The 20,011-nt window shown below is 38.7% G+C and overlaps 1 protein-coding gene across 1 annotated transcript in view; it reads left to right on the forward strand.

The window, feature by feature from the left end:
* Positions 1–20,011, forward strand: part of snx29 (sorting nexin 29) — a 114,674-nt gene that overhangs the window by 59,139 nt on the left and 35,524 nt on the right. The window contains exons 16-18 of the mRNA XM_087783788.1: positions 14,875–14,991; positions 16,426–16,481; positions 16,666–16,747. Coding sequence (XP_087639914.1) covers positions 14,875–14,991; positions 16,426–16,481; positions 16,666–16,747 — 255 coding nt within the window. The remainder of the gene's footprint in view (positions 1–14,874; positions 14,992–16,425; positions 16,482–16,665; positions 16,748–20,011) is intronic.

The following is a 20,011-nucleotide window of genomic DNA, read 5'->3' on the forward strand; positions in this document are numbered from 1 at the left end:
GCAGGCGCTCATCGCCGCCTCTGATCAGCGTTAATTGGAGTGTTGCTGATTCAGGACGCGATGAGGAAATGATGCTCCTTTATGCCGAGAAAAATGAGCTGCAATGTGAAGCTGGGCTTTTAAAGAAACTCAAATCTATCTACTAATTATCAATCGATTGCATTTTTCTTTTTTTTTTTAAACTTTTTTAGTTAAACTATTTCAGTCTTTCCTAATGTGTTTAGATCATTTTTTTTGGATTTAGGACTAAATGAAAACCTCAATTTTATGATAACAATCCATCTTTAATGAAAATCTATGGTCCCTACATCTACCCTCTTATTACGTGGCTCGCGTGAATGTTTCTGACGGCTTGATTTTAATATAAAACATGTTAAAGTCTTTATTTGAAGATTTATTTTATCTCTTTTCCTCTTTTTTTTCTGGGGGGGGAATATTTTAAATTAAACTGTTTCATGTTATAATTCTAAGTGAAATGTTGTACATTACAATAAAAACGCTAATTTAGATTTATTTTTAAGATACATAACTCATAGAGAACCACACTTCATATTTTGCGATACATTCTTTTATTGTTGTTACAAAAAGAATATAAATTTTAAACGTTTTTTTTTCTGAAGGCTCTTTATTATACCTAATACACACTATTTATGCATAATTACACAATATGCTATGAAATTACATTTTAAGATTATTTATGTCCTTTTTATTTTAAAAAAGATCTATTATTTTTTTTTTCCGATATATAGTAAAACTCATTTCATTCATCCCTTCCTTCATTTGACTTCATGGCCCCTAACAACTGTCACAGTATATAATGTGGCCGCTGAGGAAATGTAATTGCCTGAAAAAAGAGTGAACAGTGAACAAGTGGAGTGATGAACTCTAAAAAGATGAAAACACTATTGATTTCCATTATTCGTCCATGTACATCAAGGTCTAACTCTGTAGCGTCACAGCGCGTGTTGATGTCAGTGTTCAGTTACCCGGCGATTTACATTCATAGCTGTCGGCTCCTCTGATTCAGCCGTCTTGCTTTTGTAGCCGGGGAGTGGAAAACCCGACTGAAGCGCTTATTGATTTTTTCATAAATGTCACGTCGGGCCTTGTTGGTTACACAGACAGCGCCGACACAAGTAAATATTGGACAAGGATTACCATCATTAACCTGGGGGACACTGCTCACTTCAAGCATGATGTTTTTTTTCTCTGCTGACATTATCGTGTCGATCCATCTGGATGCTATATTTACAGTATAAAGATCATGGGCGATGCTTTAGATCAATTGAACAGGAATACTCGTTGATGTAACTCCCTCATCATAATCATTTTTTAACCAATAAAGTTCTCCCCCGACTGAAATCTCAGCGAATAAGAGGTTACGAGAGCGAAGTCAATAATGACGTAATTATGGCTTCACTCCTCCTCCAGAAATCCAGCTGTAATCCCGACTTGCTTTGTTTTTTACATCGATTCCGTTGGAGTTGGAGACTTTCGGGATTGATGACAAGCGGTGACAAACCTCGATGTTTGACCAATCACAGCAGAGTGGAATGGTTGTGGTGTGAAGTGTTTTCAGTGGGCGGAGCTTAAGTAAGTAAGTAAGTAAGTCATTTTTATTTATAGAGCGCTTTTCCAGACCAGGGTCACAAAGCGCTTAAAAAATCAAAACAAAACTGCATAAAATATATGCTTAAAAGGTCAAGATAACACTGAGACAAACACAGGAGTCTCAGAAAATCAAGGAAAAGCCTGCACGAATGAAAATGTCTTAAGATGTTGCCTAACCTTGAATAGCTCTGAAAATAAGAATCAAAATTTTAAAGCACATTTTCTAATGTAAATATTTCAATGAAAGTAGAGTTTTGTACAAACAGACACTGATGATACAATAAAGTCCAACATCTATTTAAGACACACATCAATTCATGTTTTTTAGGACTTTTCCCCCTTTTTCTTGTTAACCTTTTTGTGAACATTTCGTGCCACTTAAAATAATTTAATTAAATATTGAAATACTTAAAATTATCTTATTTTTTATCAGTTAGTTTTATACAAACATGTTTTTAAATATTTTATTGGCATATTTATTTTATTTTTCCATCATATTTTGGCTCTTCACTCCTCTCTATAATAAGAACTTTTCTAGAGTCTGACCTGGCAGTGTAGGGGGAAGACTTAGTCTTACACTTAGACTTAGACTGCACTTTATTGATCCCTTTGAGATGACACTCTCAGGGAAATTTCTGAATTTCTGAATTGTTATTTATTTACTTCCCCCAGTGTTTAAGAAAATGTAACCTATTGATTGATAATCTATGTCAGGTTGGCTGGAGGACTTTTCATGCTTGTATTGACTGATTAGCCAAAAGCGTTCAAACGTTTAAATATGGTCATAACTGTGTTCGCCTGTCATGGCGTCCTCCTCGCTAACATGGGAAAGGGGCTCTATTGTAAATGCAGGAGCTCTACTAACTAAGCTAACTTTAGAAGTGTCTTATGAACTTGATCTTTGACCTCTATGTTTGTTGCAACAGTGCTTTGAACTGAACCATTACTGGCTCAACTGCTCAGATTCCTCAAGTTCACACACCATTCACACACTTACCTGTCTGTGTGTATAGAAGTAGCATCTAAAACAAATGGTCCAGTCACAAGTGTGTTCAACCCCCTGATGGTCGCACCAAGCTGATGTTATATTATCGATAATGAAGACCTGGATACGAAAGTAGAACCAGGGAATTGATTTAACCCACAGACAAACCACATGTACGCAGAAGAATAGCTGGAGGCTAGTGACGTATCGACGTTTAAATTCTTGCCACTCTCTCTCACATAAGAGGAGGTTGAGTGTTAGAACCGATTGAACCCGTTCCCTTGCAGATCATAATCATAAATGTATTTTTCCCTTGAAATCACTTTTGTGTGACGGACAGGAAGTTGAGTGTCTTTTGGCATTGAAGGGGTAAACGGATGGACAGAATGTCCTGCTTGTTGTTGCTTTCAGGCCCAGGCCTGTCGTTCACCAGCTGACATTGTAACATGGTTTTTATGTGTCCACGTCTCTTCCCGTGGTTCCATCGATCATTCACGCTCCGGGTCGCGACGGTGCAGAACCGTTATTTCGGTCTCCCCGTGTTCACCAGATGTACAAACGACACCTCAAATGACACACAGAACTGAAAAAGTTTTTGAGGCATTTCTCGGAAGCACTCAGAGTGAGTGGGTGTTAACGTGTCCCGGTGGATGTGCCTCTCTGAGCTCAAACATAATGGATTAATAGGAAAGTGAAATGAGGAAAGACTCGCGCCGTCTAAGATAAACAGTCACAGATCTCCGGGGAAATCGTAAGGAGTTCCGGAATTTGTTATAGTTCATTAGCTCAAGTAATAAATAAACAAGAAAAATAAACAAGATAATACAAAACCTTTTTAGAGAAAATGAGAAATAGATTGAGGTCTAAATCACTGCAATCATTTGTCTTTGTCTATATTTAGTATAATATAAAATATCACTGTGGTATGTTTTTTCAGTGGGAGTTTAATAAATAGATAAGGAATCTACATTAATTTAAAAATAAAATAAAATGTTATGAGCTTTTTCTCTTCGTATCTAAACATATGTAACTTTAGTTGAACCTGACATTCAAAACTACAATAAAATGAAGAAACAAGTCCGCTCTAATATCCTACCTTTTTTACTCATAAACTACACAATTTGTACGTCTATAATTGTACAATTTCTGTCACATTTTAGCAACACAAAAGTAGTCAAAGCATCACATAAATCCCCAGTAAAAACTTTCAAAAATAAACCTACAGTTTTGCCCTCAATTTTCTTTTTTGTAATAAAATCAATGATCAAAGTGAACATCTCATAGTGATTCGTTAATAGATGAAATATAAAATTAGATTTTTTATTTATTTGCTCATTATATATCTGCATCAATTATTGAGTATTGTATTGGGTCACCATTGATCGAACACCTAAAATCTTAAGAATGAACTCCATCGTCAGATAAATATCTACACACAAATGTATCCCTATATTTGTACTGCTTACTGTATATGATATTGTTATTTCATTATTAACAGTATTGTATATTGTGATAAATGGAAGCATTTCAGCTTCCAAATGAAATCCAGGAAGACAAACATTGTGTAAAATAAGGAAATTGCTTTTGCAACCAAGCTCTGTGTTGCTGATGGTAAATATGACAACAAATACACAACAACACTTGTGGTCTTATCTTGAAAAACACCACTAAGCACCGACTCAGTGAACTGTTGGATATTGCAATATATACTGATATGGTAACGATCTTGTATCGTGAACCATGTATTGTGATTCGTTTAATATTCTTGCGAAATATAAGACTTTGTCAATGAAAAACACAAACCCCTCAAAACTGTCAAATACGATGCTCGCCTCAGAACAGAATTTTGTCTTCTCGGGTTTATTAACGCAGTTTCCAGTCCCTTTCTTCTGAGCCATCAGTACTAATGTCGTATTGATGAGGTGTGGGTGACTGCTGTTGAAGGATCGAGGCGCTATTTGGGTCGATGGTTCCGGTGGGATCAGGGTTCCTCCCTTTGATCCGAGAGCTCATTAATGAACTACAAGCAACATCAAGAACAGGGACAACAATTACACACCCGTATCACAATCTGATCCTTCTATAGGTTGTCATACATGAGCCAATGCTGTCAAGCGTGGTACGTTATATAAGGCGCGTGATGCTGCCCTCGAGTTGCTACTTTGTTGCATTATTCATACGATTTACGGCAACAATGCAAGTGAACCTTTTTCCTTCACCTTGTTTATTGTTATTCCTTTTAAAGCTCAACTTGTTTAGATCAAGGTTTGTAGTTGTCTTTGACTGAAAAACCTCAGTAAGATATCAGTGCCATGTCATGTTACAATCACAGCTTAGAAATCTAGTCAGCAAGTTGTTCCAACATGTGTTTCAAAAAATATTCAGTAACAAAAATAAAACAATTGCCATCACGGTCCACACCAATCAACAACACAAAACATGACAAAAACAACAACAACTGATAATCATCAATTACTTACGTCGACCATAAAAAACCAGTGTACCAACATCATAAATGAACTACTGACAACCACTTCTCGCCACCACAATATGAATGAAATGTACTTTAAAACACTTTCACATTATATTTACCTCATGTATGAATCCCTGTTAATTAAGGTTTGAATTTTGTTTATTATTATAAAAATGGATTTTAATTAAAATTCGAAATTACGGGTTTGTTATTATTCTTGTTGACTTGCAGAATATCCAATATACTCAAATATACAAATATATTATGACTGGGAAATGTCACCTTGTGTATTATGAGTTTGGTAAAGTAAATATTGACTACAAAAGGGAGTAAGAATTGTATATGAAGTTGTGTAGGTGACCTGTGATGTCACCTTTTTTCTAAACCAAAATTAAGAAAAGCTATATATTACACAGTGGTATGAAAAAGGTAGGATAATAATGTATATAAGATTGTATGCTTTTTTTCAAATTATACATTGATATAACCGGAATTCACTTTTCTTTCCTAAGTTTAACTTTGAAGGAATATGCTGGGTGTAAATTTAAAAGTCCTTGATGAAGGCCTCATGAGATTTAAAGTTCAAAAGGTATCGGTTTTGTGGATTTTTTTTTCAATTTTTTTTAAATAACACTCCTGGAAAGAACATCAGAAACTGTGACAAATTAACCTCCAAAATGCACCATCAAACAGCCACAACAGCGATACCACCTGTAACGTTGAACACCATGTGTGTACAAAAGAGATCAAGCAAGTCTACGACGATTACACCATCGACTTCCTCAACAAACACATGACCCACTAAAACAAAGAATTTCTACGACCACAACAAAAACGTAGCAACACTGTTTGTAAAGTCATGTTCATACATTGAGTGCTGTATGGATAATTGTATTCAGTGTTTTCCCACGTAAGTTAAGAGGATTGTGTACACGTAGCGATTACAACAGGAGGTCCGTGTTCACCCACCCCCTGCTTCCACAGGGATGTTCAGTTTCGACGGCCACGAGCGGTTGTCGATGCTTAGCTATGAATGATTATTCTGCGCTCAGGTTGAGGATTAAATGAAGCGTCAATTATCAGAGATGCATTAGCTGCTCGGCCTCAGCGTGACAACCGTACATCACAGTCATTTAGTGACAGCACTGCAGGGATTCAAGATCAATTAAACGTCACCGTGTGCCGGGATGATTCACATCAGCCCGGCTCACAAGAGTTAGCCACATAGCGGTGACCGTCTCGTCTTTTCTGTCAAATCTCAGTTTTGTGGAAAATGTCTCGATACACAATCGAAGTCAGATAGTAGGAAACGTGCCCTAATAGACAAGAGTGTCATGTTTTGAATGTTCCTCTATTGGTGATGAAAACACCCACATATTAGAGCTGACACCCTGCTCTTCACGAACGCCGTCATCACTGCAGTGTTTCAAAGCAATAATCTCACTTATCCTGAAATGTGTGATCTAAGCTTGCTGTGACAAATTAGTCTGAAGCCAGATTTAGTCTTTTCTTTTAGGTCCATCTGCCGCTTGTGTACTTGCCCAACTTACTTTGACGTCGGCATTGCTCTGGCCTTCTTTCTTTTGTCACCCAATTTTTCAGTTATGATGATCGAACCCGTGGAAATATTATATCACCCGTGAGAGGTTGATTTTAGGGCCTCAATCCAGATAAAGATATTCAACAGATGACCTGCTCAAGGACCCGGTTCTTGCCTCACTAGAGGTGCTACCCCACAGACCAACCTATAATCTAAAAGTCCACTGACCACCAGGTCATCCTGACGACTTGTTTTGAAAACTCTTTGGGGACATGGCGTCGAGATCTGTAGTTCTGTTGTTCTTGCACTGGTGGTAGATCCCAGTAATTTGCCAGAAGTCGCCTTGCTAGCTCGGTCTCCTGGGACCTCTAGGAGCATATGAGTGCTTCAGGAACAGCATTTCTATGCTTGAAGCACCAACTCTTATCCCAGGATAAATTTAAAACAATTTCGATAAATAAAGTTTTACCTTACCTTACCTTACCTTAGGATAGTGAATGTTTTTTACGTAAAACAAATTCCAGGTCAGTGTCGACCGTAATGTTGTTATCCTTTGTTACATTTATTCTTTGCTTTTTAAATTTGTTGTCTTCTACGTCTCTATTGTCTCCTTTCCATGTGCACAGACCGTATTTCTCTTCAATTAGCAATTGATACGTTAATTTAAAATTCTGTTTGAAAAAACACTTTTTGCTCGTTATTTTAGCTTCATTTCATTTGGGAGCCTGTAGAACAGTTGGCCCCCAAACATCCGTGTGTCTTCCGGACCTGGAGTCAAACTGGAGTTAAACTACCTATGTAAATAAATTAGCTTGTAGGATCTTCCATGACTCAAGGCCTTACAAAAAAATGGTTGATAATCTATATATCGCTGGGGTTATACCCCCCCCACCCCAGTCAAGTTGGTAGTAGTTACACTTTTCACTATTGTCAAGGCCTCATGATTCCTCCTTGTGCTCCTTATAAACATTTCACGAACTGTTATTACCATATTCCTTACATCATAGATTTGATACACTCTAAAAATGCTATCTAATATTAGCAGCATGAAGTTATTAAAATGTTGTTTTTCCTGGTCACTCTTAATGGAAACCTTGGTATATTGAACTCTGACTCTTCTAACTCTGCTTCCTGCCTCAGAGCGACTGTCCCTAAAGATGCATCATGGCAGCTCTCACTGCTGACCTAGAAAGAATCCTATGAACTCTTGCAGCTTTATCTTTGTTAGGGATACAACACAATAATATGTTTGTGCAAATGTGTGTGTTTTGTCTCAACCAGGAGTAGAATGGATGCAAGATTTACAAATGATGTGTTTTATTTTCCAATGAAATGAAACAAATGATCCACCTCTATGAAAACAGATCCTCATTTTTACTCCAATACAATTTAAAAATATGTTATTGTATGTTTTGCTCAATTGCATCATACAGTACATTGTTGTTGTAAGTATTGTACTGATCCATGAAGTGAAACTTTCCTACGTTATAGATGGTTTGATGGATAGATGAATGGATAAATAGATGGATGCAAAAAGGACAGCACATGTATGTAGGACAAGCAGAAATACAAATTGCAACCAATTAGTAGTTCTGAATCTGTTGGTGTTGTAGTTGTGTCTGGTTCATGACAAACTTTGTTGGACATTAAACATCTACTAACTTTATTGATTCACGGGTCACTTTTGCACTCTTTCAGATCTATTAAAAAAAAAGAAAAAAAGATCAAACTCATTCCCACAGACGCACAAAGACGTCAATGAGAACTGATTAGCTCCCTGAAAATTAATTGGGTTACTTCACGCTTAAAATTAATTTCCTCTTTAATGTTCCATTTGAGAGTTCTGTAGCCAAAATAAAGAGAGGTAATGAATGCTCGGCTCGATCGAGGGCAGTCATTGTTATAATGTTTCCAAGAATTCCAGCCGTCACTATCCCATATAGACCAAATTAATTTGTCCTTTTCCCTGCCTTTCGTCACGTCTTTTTGAGAGGAAGCCGCCAGTGCTCTTCCAGGGAACAGAGAGAAAGACGATTGACTCGGTGCATAAATCCTGAGTTATTCTCCTTACTGCTGGATTACCATCTGCTGCCTTTTATCGCAATGCAGTCCTGTAAGAGTGCGAGACTTCCAACTTCTGTTTATAGGCATCGGTATTTACAGGGAATATGTGTATCCAGATGAAGCCTGTGGATAAACAAAGCCCATATGCTCTAATGTCTTTTCTCCTGTGTTTAAAATACTAGAACCTGAGTATGAGAGTTCTCTTTGTAGGATTCTGTATAGGATATTTTAACATTAATACAAGAATAAAGTTACAAAAATCAAGGGTCAGGATGGAGAGGGTTGGAGACAAGCTAAGCAGCTAGAGTGAGAATGAAAGCTTCATAAGACACACTGAAGACCTGCCATGATGTATGTTTTCATAAACAAAGACACAGAGCAGAATTAGAAGAGTGAGAGTTCAGGATGCTCAGGTATTCATTGAGAGTAACTAGCTTTTTGTAGTAATAAAACTAGTGCATGCAAAAGTACTTTTATTAACATTACCAGCCATGGTAAGTGATTTGCATAATTTAAGTCGCTGTAACTTCAGACATAAATTCCAACATCATTTAATTATATCTTTAAATTGACATTTACATAGTAAGTAAGTAAGTAATTAAATTAAAGGCTATTTGTAGAGCGCCTTTCTAGACCAGGGTCACAATGAGCTTTAACAATCACAAACAATACACCGTTAAAGTATACACTTTAAAAGGTCAAGACACATAAGACACACAAAGGAGTCCCAGAAAATCGGGGGAAATCACAAATAAGAATGTCTTAAGATGTTTCTTGAAGGAGTCAGTAGATCATCAAACACAGAGAGAGAGGAAGATCGTTCCAAAGCTTCAAACATCCTGAAGGATTTCTCTCCTCTGGTCCTGAAGTGTGTTCAGGAACCATCAGTAGATTCTGATCCACAGACCTCAGACCCCGAGCTGGGGTGTAAGGCTGGATCAGGTCACTGATGGAAGGAGGAGCCTGACCATGAATAGATCTGAAAGTAAGAGCCAGAATTTTGATTGATCCTGAAAGAATCTGGCAGCCAGTGAAGAGTTTTAAGGATCGGAGAAATGTGAGTTCTTCTACTAGAGCAGGTCAGAATTCTCGCTGCAGAGTTTTGGATTAACTGCAGACGAGACATGAAGACAAACTGTTGCAATAGTCTAAACGGTCTAACACAGACCCAGACCTCCTCAATGGCGCTTCGCTTACTCGCCCCCAAGATGTTGTAGGCCCTGCTAACCAATTTTAAGTATTATTAAAAATAACATAAATTCGATCAATGAGTTGCATATCACTATGTATTCACGTTTTATTTATTCACTAATAGTGATCTCTAATAATTGTTTATTCAATAGCGGTTTGAACTATTCACTGTGTAAATTTGATCTCATTGTTATGGTAAACGTAAGGCTTGTGGGACAATCCCATTGCAAAGCACGTTTTTTTTTATGTTCACTTAAGTTTGAATGAGGCCTGTTTGCCTATTTGGACAGTCAGTGTGTTTGTCCTGTTCAAATAATTTCCCTTCATGTTTGGCACCTTCCGAGTTTGAATTAATGATGCCTCTTAACAGCAGCAAGGCAAGTTTCTACTCCAAAGCTGTTTAAAAAACCATGGAGGACAAATTTCTGCATCTGGGTGGAAGAGATTTAAGAAAACCTCATGATTTATTAAAACCCTGCTTCTTGTGGCACAGCTGATTCAGGGAGTGAGCGGCGCCGCCGCCGCAACCTTGCGTGGCGCCACACACCGCTGTCAAGAGTGATGACTGAGAGGGTTTTAACTTTGACAATTAGAGCGGCTGCAATACCGAGCGATTCTGCTAAAGCAGCTGTATGGCTTGTTACGAAAGTGAGTTTTTGTTTTCTACTCCAAGATAATCTGGCTGTGACCGGGTTCATCTCGTGGCTCTATATTCATGCATGTTCTGCTGTGTATGGCAACAACAATGAATGATTTATGGTTAATAATGGTTTAAAGTGCTTTGTAGATTTGGATAAAGCACTCAACTGGATCTGTGCAGGAAGCTGGTTCCACGTGAATTTGTATTTGAATTGCTCCCTTGACTGCTTGTTTGCTCACAGTTTACATGTTTGTGGTTTCACTAACTTCATTTATAACATGTAGGGTTATTGATAAAACGTATTGGTTTGAAGTTCAATTTCATGTAGACGTTCACCACACAGCAAACATGAGCTTTTGCTGTTCCCTGCCCTCTTCTAAGTTGCATATAAGTTTGGATAATATAGTCAAATGAAGATGACAATTTTTGTTTTGAAATTGTTAATAAACAAAGTTGAACAACAATCCATTTTTTGGTTTGAGATTTCAATGTATTTTTTTAATAACGTTTTAATAATACAACTTTTTCATAAGATACTTTAGCTCCATTTCATTTGTAATATTGAAAGAGCCGGTAGGACAGTTGGCCCGCACACATCTTCCCCTCTTCAAATCTTCAACCCTGGGTCGGGATCTCTTCCGTGGAGCTGGAGTTGATTTACATTTACATCCTAATAAATGGGATCAGATGGTTTTTGACAGAAGGAGGTTTTAGCTTTTAGACTTGCAGTGTTCCCTTGTTTATTGCGGGTGTTACATTCAGAAAATCCCCCTGAATTAAACGAAATCCGTGTTGTAGTGAATGTATAATTTTTCACTATTAAAATACATGCTGATGCCTCATAAGCCCTCCTCGTCCTTTTTTAACAACTTTGTGTCGCTAACATTTTCCACATTATCACACAGTTTATAAACTCTCAAAAACCTATATATTATTAAGAGCATGGAATTAGTTATAATTATGACAAGTCAAATGTTTATGAAAAAAGTTTAAATTAAGATTTATTTAAACTTAATAACATAAACATTGAATATGAGGTCCCATCCCTTCCAGTAACCTGAACAACTCCCATAATGCTTTGCCGCCCAGCCAACCAATAAGATCTGTCGATGACTTTTGAAATAGTAGCATAAACAAAAAAAAGTGAATACAGTATTGTAGGGAGCAATCAGCCGTCACTAAATGGAGCAGTGTTTAGAAAGGCATCATGGGAGTTCACTGTTTTGTTGGCAGGATACGTAAGGTGGGTGTGTTTTTTGGAAGTGTTTAAGTGTATGTTTTTCAAATGTATTACCTGTTTGTGAAAGAGTGAACAAAGAGCAGGGATTTTGTCTTTCCTGAGTGAAACTTTAAAAATAATTAAAATAAATATGGAGTAACACGTGCAAACCCCCCTGAAAAAACAGCGTCATAACAAGACCATGGAAGGTGAACCATGATATGATGAGGGAACCACTTCTGTACGCTTCCACAAAACTGTGTTGGACTCAATAACTTAAACATGATCGTGAGATAAGACGAGGTCATCAGGGTCAATCAGGGAAAGACATGCAGTTTCAATCAGTCACCTGTAGGAGTCTTAAAGTTGAGTGTTCAACCAAAAGCAGAACTTTTTCGGGGGGGTTTCAGCTTCATGTTTAATTTTCAAGGTAGATCTAGTGACGGCCCGTGTCCTTGTTGTTGTAACTTTTCAAAGTCGGAGCAAAACAAGTGCGATGTTATCGTCCTCGTGGAACTCTGGACACTGAGGTAAACAAAGGTAATGGGATAAGACGTCCCCAACACTTGGACCGAGGAGAGATACTGATGCTTACAAATAGAGAGCGGCTAAATCAAGTTATGTTCTTATGTTCATCCAATTAGTTCCCCTTGGCCTCACTAATGATATCCAAATTTGAGTGAGCGGGAAAAGAATATTTTATTTATGATTATTTAGCCCACAGGCAGTCTGCAGTAGAGAAATGGACTACACATGTAGCGAAGCTTTGATTTTACTCTGTGGGAAATTAGGTTGTCATAGCAACTGGAGATTTGGTGGGACTTTGATGACAATGCAGGATACACTTTATTGAATTTTATAGAAAATTGCTAACAATCACCAGCGTGCAGTTTCTCTTCTTTGCAATTGTCAAGCGACAAGTTTGATGGTTTTTCTTTGCCGCGGATCCGACCCGATCAGGGGAAGAGGATTTGGGTTGTGTGTGTATTTACCACTCAACAGCCAAGATTGACAGCTTCTCTGCCAACATTAAAAAGCGTTACACAGGAGTGAGTGTTTTGCTGGTAGCAACACATCTCTACATCAACAGGCTGTTGGTTGTTTTTTAAAGCAGACGGTCCACGTCAATAATGCAAACAAGGAGCCGTCCATCACTAGAGGCAGCGACGAACGCTCGTTTATTTAAGCTTTTTTTTTTACTGTTTGTGAAATTGTCTTCGAGCAATACTGCTGGTTGAATTTTAAGGTTTGCAGGGATGAGTATCAAGACATCTTGAAGAGGATCAAACGGAGGTGTGCAGGGATACACTGGGTCACTTTAAAAATGCAGCTAAAAGTACTGTTCAAAGAAAAACCTTGACAGTCAAGGTCGCTCTGAAAGTGTCAGTCTGATCAGACGAGATGCAACTGTCGTCTGGAGAGAAGAGCTGTAAATGTCAAGTCCTACCAATACTCTTTCATAAATTAGACTTTTTTAGGCAACTCCTTTTAAGTGTCCTCATGTTACTATAATGGCAGGGATGTTCATACACACCATGGGAGAAAAAGAGTTTCCAGATAATCTGATCCGGATGAGTAACTCGTGAATGAACTCCTGTTATAGACCTTTGCAAACACGTCGGAGGATGAAAACGTGGTGTCGGGCATGTAAGGAGAGATAATAACTCAGTGAGGAAACTTATTTGGATTCTTAACACAGAACAACAGACGAGGTCTATTTGACAGATTTAAAATTCACGCAGATGAATCACATTCTGCAGCACAAGAAAACAATACCTGCCTCCACCCGCAGCTTAATGTTTTCCTTTTCTTTGTCGTTTGATATCAATGCAGCTTGAATTTAAAATAGAGCTCACTTCTGGGGTCTGTTTTTCATCTGAAGCAAGAGTTCAGTAGCAGAGAAATCACTCTTACTGTTGCACTGCAGTGTCATTATATTCATAATGTTGTCCAACTGTTTTCACTTTATTACACTCTATAATGTCGTCTAACTAACACACCATTTTGCTTTCTATAGTTTGGGTTTGAAAAATCCAAATAAAAAGAAAGGGGCTTAATAATAATTGAACATGTATAACATTTGGAATACATTTTATTGAAATTTTACATATTTGAATTGTCATGAGGGTCTTCTGCCTCTGTTGATCCCCTTAAAGTACAATTGCCTTACAATTCTGAGTTCGGGGGCAGGAGTGGAGTGAAAGTACCTGGATGTTCTGTTCTATGTTAGTCTTTGTATCCTTTGTCTTTGTTGTTTTTCTTTGATTTTTGTTCTTTATCTTTATCTTTAGACTTAGATTGTGTCATCTTGTTCTTTCTCTTTAGGTTCTTGTTCTTATTGTATTTTGATTTATTTTTTATAAAAAATTGCTGTATGTATTGGCTATTGGAAAAAAACAATTTCAATACAGTTTTACCTTACCTTACCTTAAAATGAGCAAAAGTAGCTGAAATTGAGGGGAACCCCCTTAATAAATATGATTCCACATATACTGTATGGTGCCCGCTTTTCTTTCAATAAAACACGCACTTCTTTTATAGATAGATAAAGATTATATAGACATATATAAAGACTGTGTGTCCTCTTAATTCACACGTGTCCTCCTAAACCACATTCATGTCAGCAGGGCTCCATTGGTGGGTTGACAGGAGGGATCCTCCCACCAACAGAGCGTGTGTCACGGCTGTCAGTCCTCCGATAGAGCCCTGTCCAGGCTGTCCGGCCTGCTTAGGAGGATCCGGCGAGGACCGCTGTTGACTCTGCCATATTTGCATGAGCAAATACATGTAGATACCCTGCGTCAAGGTCGCTTAGGTCTGAAGTCGTTTCATCAGCAGCCTGGCAGGAGTCTTGACAGTGTTGGACGTGAACCGGTTTCACCTCCCCGCAGTGTGCCCGCCACTATCGCGGGTCTCTTTGTCTCCGCTCCACATCTCAGTGTTTCCTGGAATCTGTCCTGCTGTCAGCAATCATTACAGCTCACCTGGAGCGCCTCCACCTTTTGTGTGTTAACTGAACACTCTCCATTGAAAGGGTCTAAGAGCTGTGTGTTCTCCGCTTCTGCTGTTTGTGACACAACAAGCCTCGTACGTATGAACTCAACCGATGCTCCAGTTTTGAGTGTATTTTTTCTTTGCTTGTGTCCATCAGGTTGCAGAGATGCACGGGGAGCTGATTGAGTTTAATGAACGACTTTACCGTTCCCTCATGGCCAAAGACCATCTTATTGTGCAGATGAGACAGGAACTCATTGACTTGAGAGGACCGGTGAGTGTCCACGGCACACATGCACGCACACATGCACGCACACATGCACGCACACATGCACGCACACATGCACGCACACATGCACGCACACATGCACGCACAAGCAGAAAACACACTAACACATGTGCACACACACACACATGCATGCACGCACATGCAGAAAACACACAAACACATGCGCACGCACACAGGTGCACGAGAACACAAGCAGAAAACACCAAAATACATGCACACACACACACTCGCATGCAACGGGCAAAAACATAAACTCAAGAGCACACACACTCATGTTAACACGTAGAAACACATAATAACAAAAGAACACAAGTGCAAAGAGACACTAACCCAAGAGCAAACACACACACTTTATATTATATATTAAAAAACATGTGCACAAACATGCGCAATCACATACAAAAACACAGACACATGCGCACAAGTTCACATACTTGCATGAAAAAATACACACACAAACCAAAAAATTAATATACGCGTGCAAACACATACTAACACACAAAAACACATAAGCAAACACATGCATGCAAAAACACAAGCAAACAATCACATGCAAAAACACACACTAACACCGATACTCACACAGGAACATATGAACATGTGCACAAACACACAAACATTTTGTCCAAATACAAAAAAATACACACACATTCAAACCCACTCACAAACACATGAACACATACAGACCCATGGGCTTATACACACACACACACAATTAAAGTTGATGGTTTCCATGTTGGTTTTCTCTGCTCAACGGTTCTAATTTTATCATCACAGATTTCTTATTGTCTCTCCAAACGTTTCTTGTTGACTGTGTTTTTCTTGGTATCATCACCCATGGGGCTTCGTTGTTCTACTGCACGAGCAAATGACTGAAATCCATCACACGCCTCCACATGTCAGGGCAGCACATGTTAATAATGGCCAGAATTCCGTGCATTATGTCAGTGTTTCACTGTGTTTTCCCTCGTCAACCTTGAAGCAATTTGTTTGATGTATAGCAGCCAGATGGTTACGCTCAGCATTATGCAAATAATATCTCATGAAGCTACATATATATGTATGTTTCACGCCTCTTTCAGGAGGTGTTCCAGGCTCCTGTCTGACCTCTGTGTTCTCTAAGAGGTTTCTGCTGAGAGTAAAGGCTGGACCTCTTAGCTCTAGCTGTTGCCCCCACGACCCCACTGCAGATATTAAAAGAACATTAATGGGTTTTTCTATTTACTGGACTTCATTTTCATAAATAATTATTGAAATATCTGATAATTGGAATTTGACACCAACATTTGCTACGAGATCCTCGGTATTATTGACAGTAAAGTTAACAAAAACCGACATTAATTTGCACAAAACCCCGTAAACATCTATAAAATGTATATTTAGTTTTGATGATTTAATGATTTCAAATGTTTCTTTCAGGTTCCCGGAGATTTAAGCCAAACCTCAGATGATCCCAGTCTTTCAGATTTTGAGACGTAAGTGATTTAATTTAATTTTATATTTGAATTAAATGAACATTGGCACCTTGTTGTCTGTTCAATATACGTAAATGGTGATTTTAAGATCATCTAAGGGTCAAATAAGTCGCCATGACAATGAAAGGAAATGTCATTTTTGACCGAGACGAGTCTAACGATGACAAACATTTGTGTCACTCAGGGCTCACCGTGCTCTGATCAACGTGTGGATACCTTCGGTGTTCCTGCAGGGCAGAGCCGCCAACGCCTACCACGTCTATCAGGTAATAAAGTCTCTTTGTTTGGGTGTTGTTTACAAGTCCTTCTGCTTCCGGCGATTAACAAAAAACGCTCATGATTGCAACTCTAGAGAACGATCTTGTTGTTCTAATGAATGACAACTTTGTTAGGAAAGTGTCAAATCACATCAGACTCCCCAATGGTCTTTAAGAACTTCTGGTAGAACCATTCCTTCATTTCTCTTGGTAACTTGATGCAACAGGTGGGGGTAAAATAAGCTTTTATTTACGTGGTATATTGCCTTCATGATATGTGTTTCTCATACCCTATAGTCCTGAACACAAATAAAGAAACTCCAGTAAACGTGCAGAAGAAACGGAGCCAATGCATTATTCCATGAAAACTGAGAAGCCCAATTTCATGATGTGATAAACCTGCCTGCTACTCTTTGAAAGGTGTCTAGACCTGAGACACACACAAACATATCACTCCATTTACACCATGTGGAAAGTGTTGTTTGTTTGCTGATCTACTCATGTATTTATTTCTGAAAAATGACAATGTTTTCCGATCTTCTTATGGCCACAGAACTGTTAAAGGTTGGCATTATTTTTAAGATATGGCAGAACATCAGCTTCATCCTCTGGCTCCTCAGTTAGCCCTCACACCAGAGACAAAAGATACAAAAGAAATGCGAGACTATTCTTTCTATGCGTTCCAGTAACTAATTGCTCATGAACCGGTAGTGTTGGTCGGGGACCATTGAGCAAAGACACAGATTCACACATAAACTTGATCAATGATCGTCCAGAATGAGACAATGTCCTTTCAAGAAGCGGTCCAGTTAAGGATTTCTGCCATAATGATATGGTGTGCGGGTCACATTTGATTTGTAGTAGCTGGACTGAGACATGGAAGGTTTTGACAAACGTGAACCCAGCGTTTCACCAGCAACACTATCCTGATCAGTGCTCACCCCGGAATTGCACCAAACATGAGGGCAGCACAGAATAAAAAAGGATTCGATTCTATTTTCCTGTTGCGACACCACAGTTAAAAAGTTGGTCTGGCAGGAAATTAGTTATAAAAGTAAAAGTGTATCTGGTCAATTTCCAAATAAAACGTTACTAAAGTGACATCAATTAATGGAGTTTTGCCGTCAGAAGTCACCACACAAGGTTTAGAGGCAAACAATAGTATTTAAAGTAACTTCATAATCTAGAGATATTTAATTCCCTGAATTTGCTCCACAACGGTAGGAATGATACAGATCTTTTGATCACACCCCAAATGAGCAAAACTATTTTTTTACTCATGTGGACTATTCTTTTACTCTGAGTAATCTTTCTCTTTCTTCAGTTACAGCCATGGAATTATAGAAATGTATGTCAATTTGACCGTCATTTTCCTCCAAAAGACACTCTTAAAACCATCCAAATACTTCCATGGTGCTCGTCTGTAATGTCCCTCTTGAAACGATACCTCAAAAAGACAAATTGTTCGGAAAGAAAATTAAAGTAGTCCATGTGTTAAGCTTGTTTGTAGCAGAAGTTAAAATGCTAACATGCTACACAGACACTCCTAGTGTCTACTGTCTACGAAATCATGGCTCTTTCATATTTATCAACTCTTTAAAGTATAAGCTCTCATAAATATTATAGCATTAAAGATAAATTAATTTGAGGAATTGTTCTATTTCAATGCGTCCACGTTCTAGCGACGTTTTTATCTCCACGCCACGAATGACGTGAGTCGCTGCTCCGCCCCTGAGCTCGTGTGAGTCCAGGGTCAGTCGGGTCGAGAAGTCGACCCCCGGTTCCCTGTCTCTCGTGAAAACATGTCCTCCTAAGCGGCGTGGTAGGCAGTTGAACTCAGGAACCCGCTAACAAACCTGCGTACCGCTTGTATCTGTCGAGTAGTCGGCTCAATCCCTGGATGGCTGCTTTATTGTGTCTGTCACGTTAACAAGGTGTTACAACTCGGTCCCCCAGTGTTTCCCCTTGTATGACACACTCGCACACACACACTTTCAGTCACACGATGAAGCTCTCGGGGGGCCATGATTTGGTCAGTTACCTGATTTTTTTTGCTCTCTTCAGACACATACGTGTTCCTACACGTGGCCGGTATTTTCAGAAATATCTTCCAGGCCCACCAGCTCTGACAGCCGCCGCAGCATTAGGCAGAACTATGGCCGACAGGGCGAGGACAGGTGACAACTCCTCGGCACCAATAAGACCGGCTTGAGCGGAGCATGAAAAGATGCATAATAGATGTAGATTCTCAGTTCTGTCTGGCACCTTTTTTTTTCTGTGAGATCCTCATACTTGTGTCCTCCTGACACGACAGATGCCACCTCAGATGCGTCGTTCCTTTAGCTGCCACAAAGATCTTCTATTGTCGGCACAGGATTCTTGTCTCTGAAGAATGTCTTGGAAGGTTGTTGGAATGAGTTTATTCCCCAAGAATCCTTCAAAATCTCGCAGGAAATACTCTTGGTTTCTTCAAACCTTGAGGTAATGAATCATAGGAACACACAGGTGGATACTAAGCATCTGAACTGGAATATGAATCCAGCTAAGCGAGGAAGAGTCATCGTCTACTAGGGAAATACAGAAGTGTTCTCAGGTCACATGATAGTGGTCCCCAACCACCTGTGAGGCTGTTTTCACGGATGTTTCCTTTTGGAAAATAAGCCTCTAAACAAGCGCAAATGAGTGCAAGCCTTTGGTACGACAACGCTTCTAATATGTAATAAATAATTCAAACTAATTGACACAAACATAAAAATAATGAGCAGAAAACTAAAATGTGGTGTTAGAAAGTGTGTGTTTCCTGTGTGTGTTTTTATTTCTCTGCCAATATATCCTACTCTCTTGCAAACAATCTCCACGTCATTGAATGCATCATTTACAAGCAGTGCTCGGTTTTTTTCCCCACAAGGATTGTATAAAATTGAACTAGTGATATCTATACATCAAGCCTTTGTTCAATGAAGTTTCCAATATGTGTATCGTATTAGAAACATTTTTTTTAAATCTAAGAATAAAACAGTTACTAACAAATCGACACACAATGAAAATGAAATCATTATGTATTTGCAAGTCCACTTATTTTAGTGTTAGTTTGTTCATATAAGTGAAAACCATTTTGCATTCAGTTACAATATATCCTACGCTTTTGAACACACCATAGCAATCCAACGTCATTGAATGCGTCTTTTGCGGGGGACAAACAGTGCAGCTCAAGTTAACAGACATTGTGTTACCTCGAGTCTTGCTATCAACCAAGTGTACAGTGTTGGTTAA

The sequence above is a fragment of the Callionymus lyra genome, chromosome 2 (genome assembly GCF_982586985.1).
Source record: "Callionymus lyra chromosome 2, fCalLyr1.hap1.1, whole genome shotgun sequence".
NCBI lineage: Eukaryota > Metazoa > Chordata > Actinopteri > Syngnathiformes > Callionymidae > Callionymus > Callionymus lyra.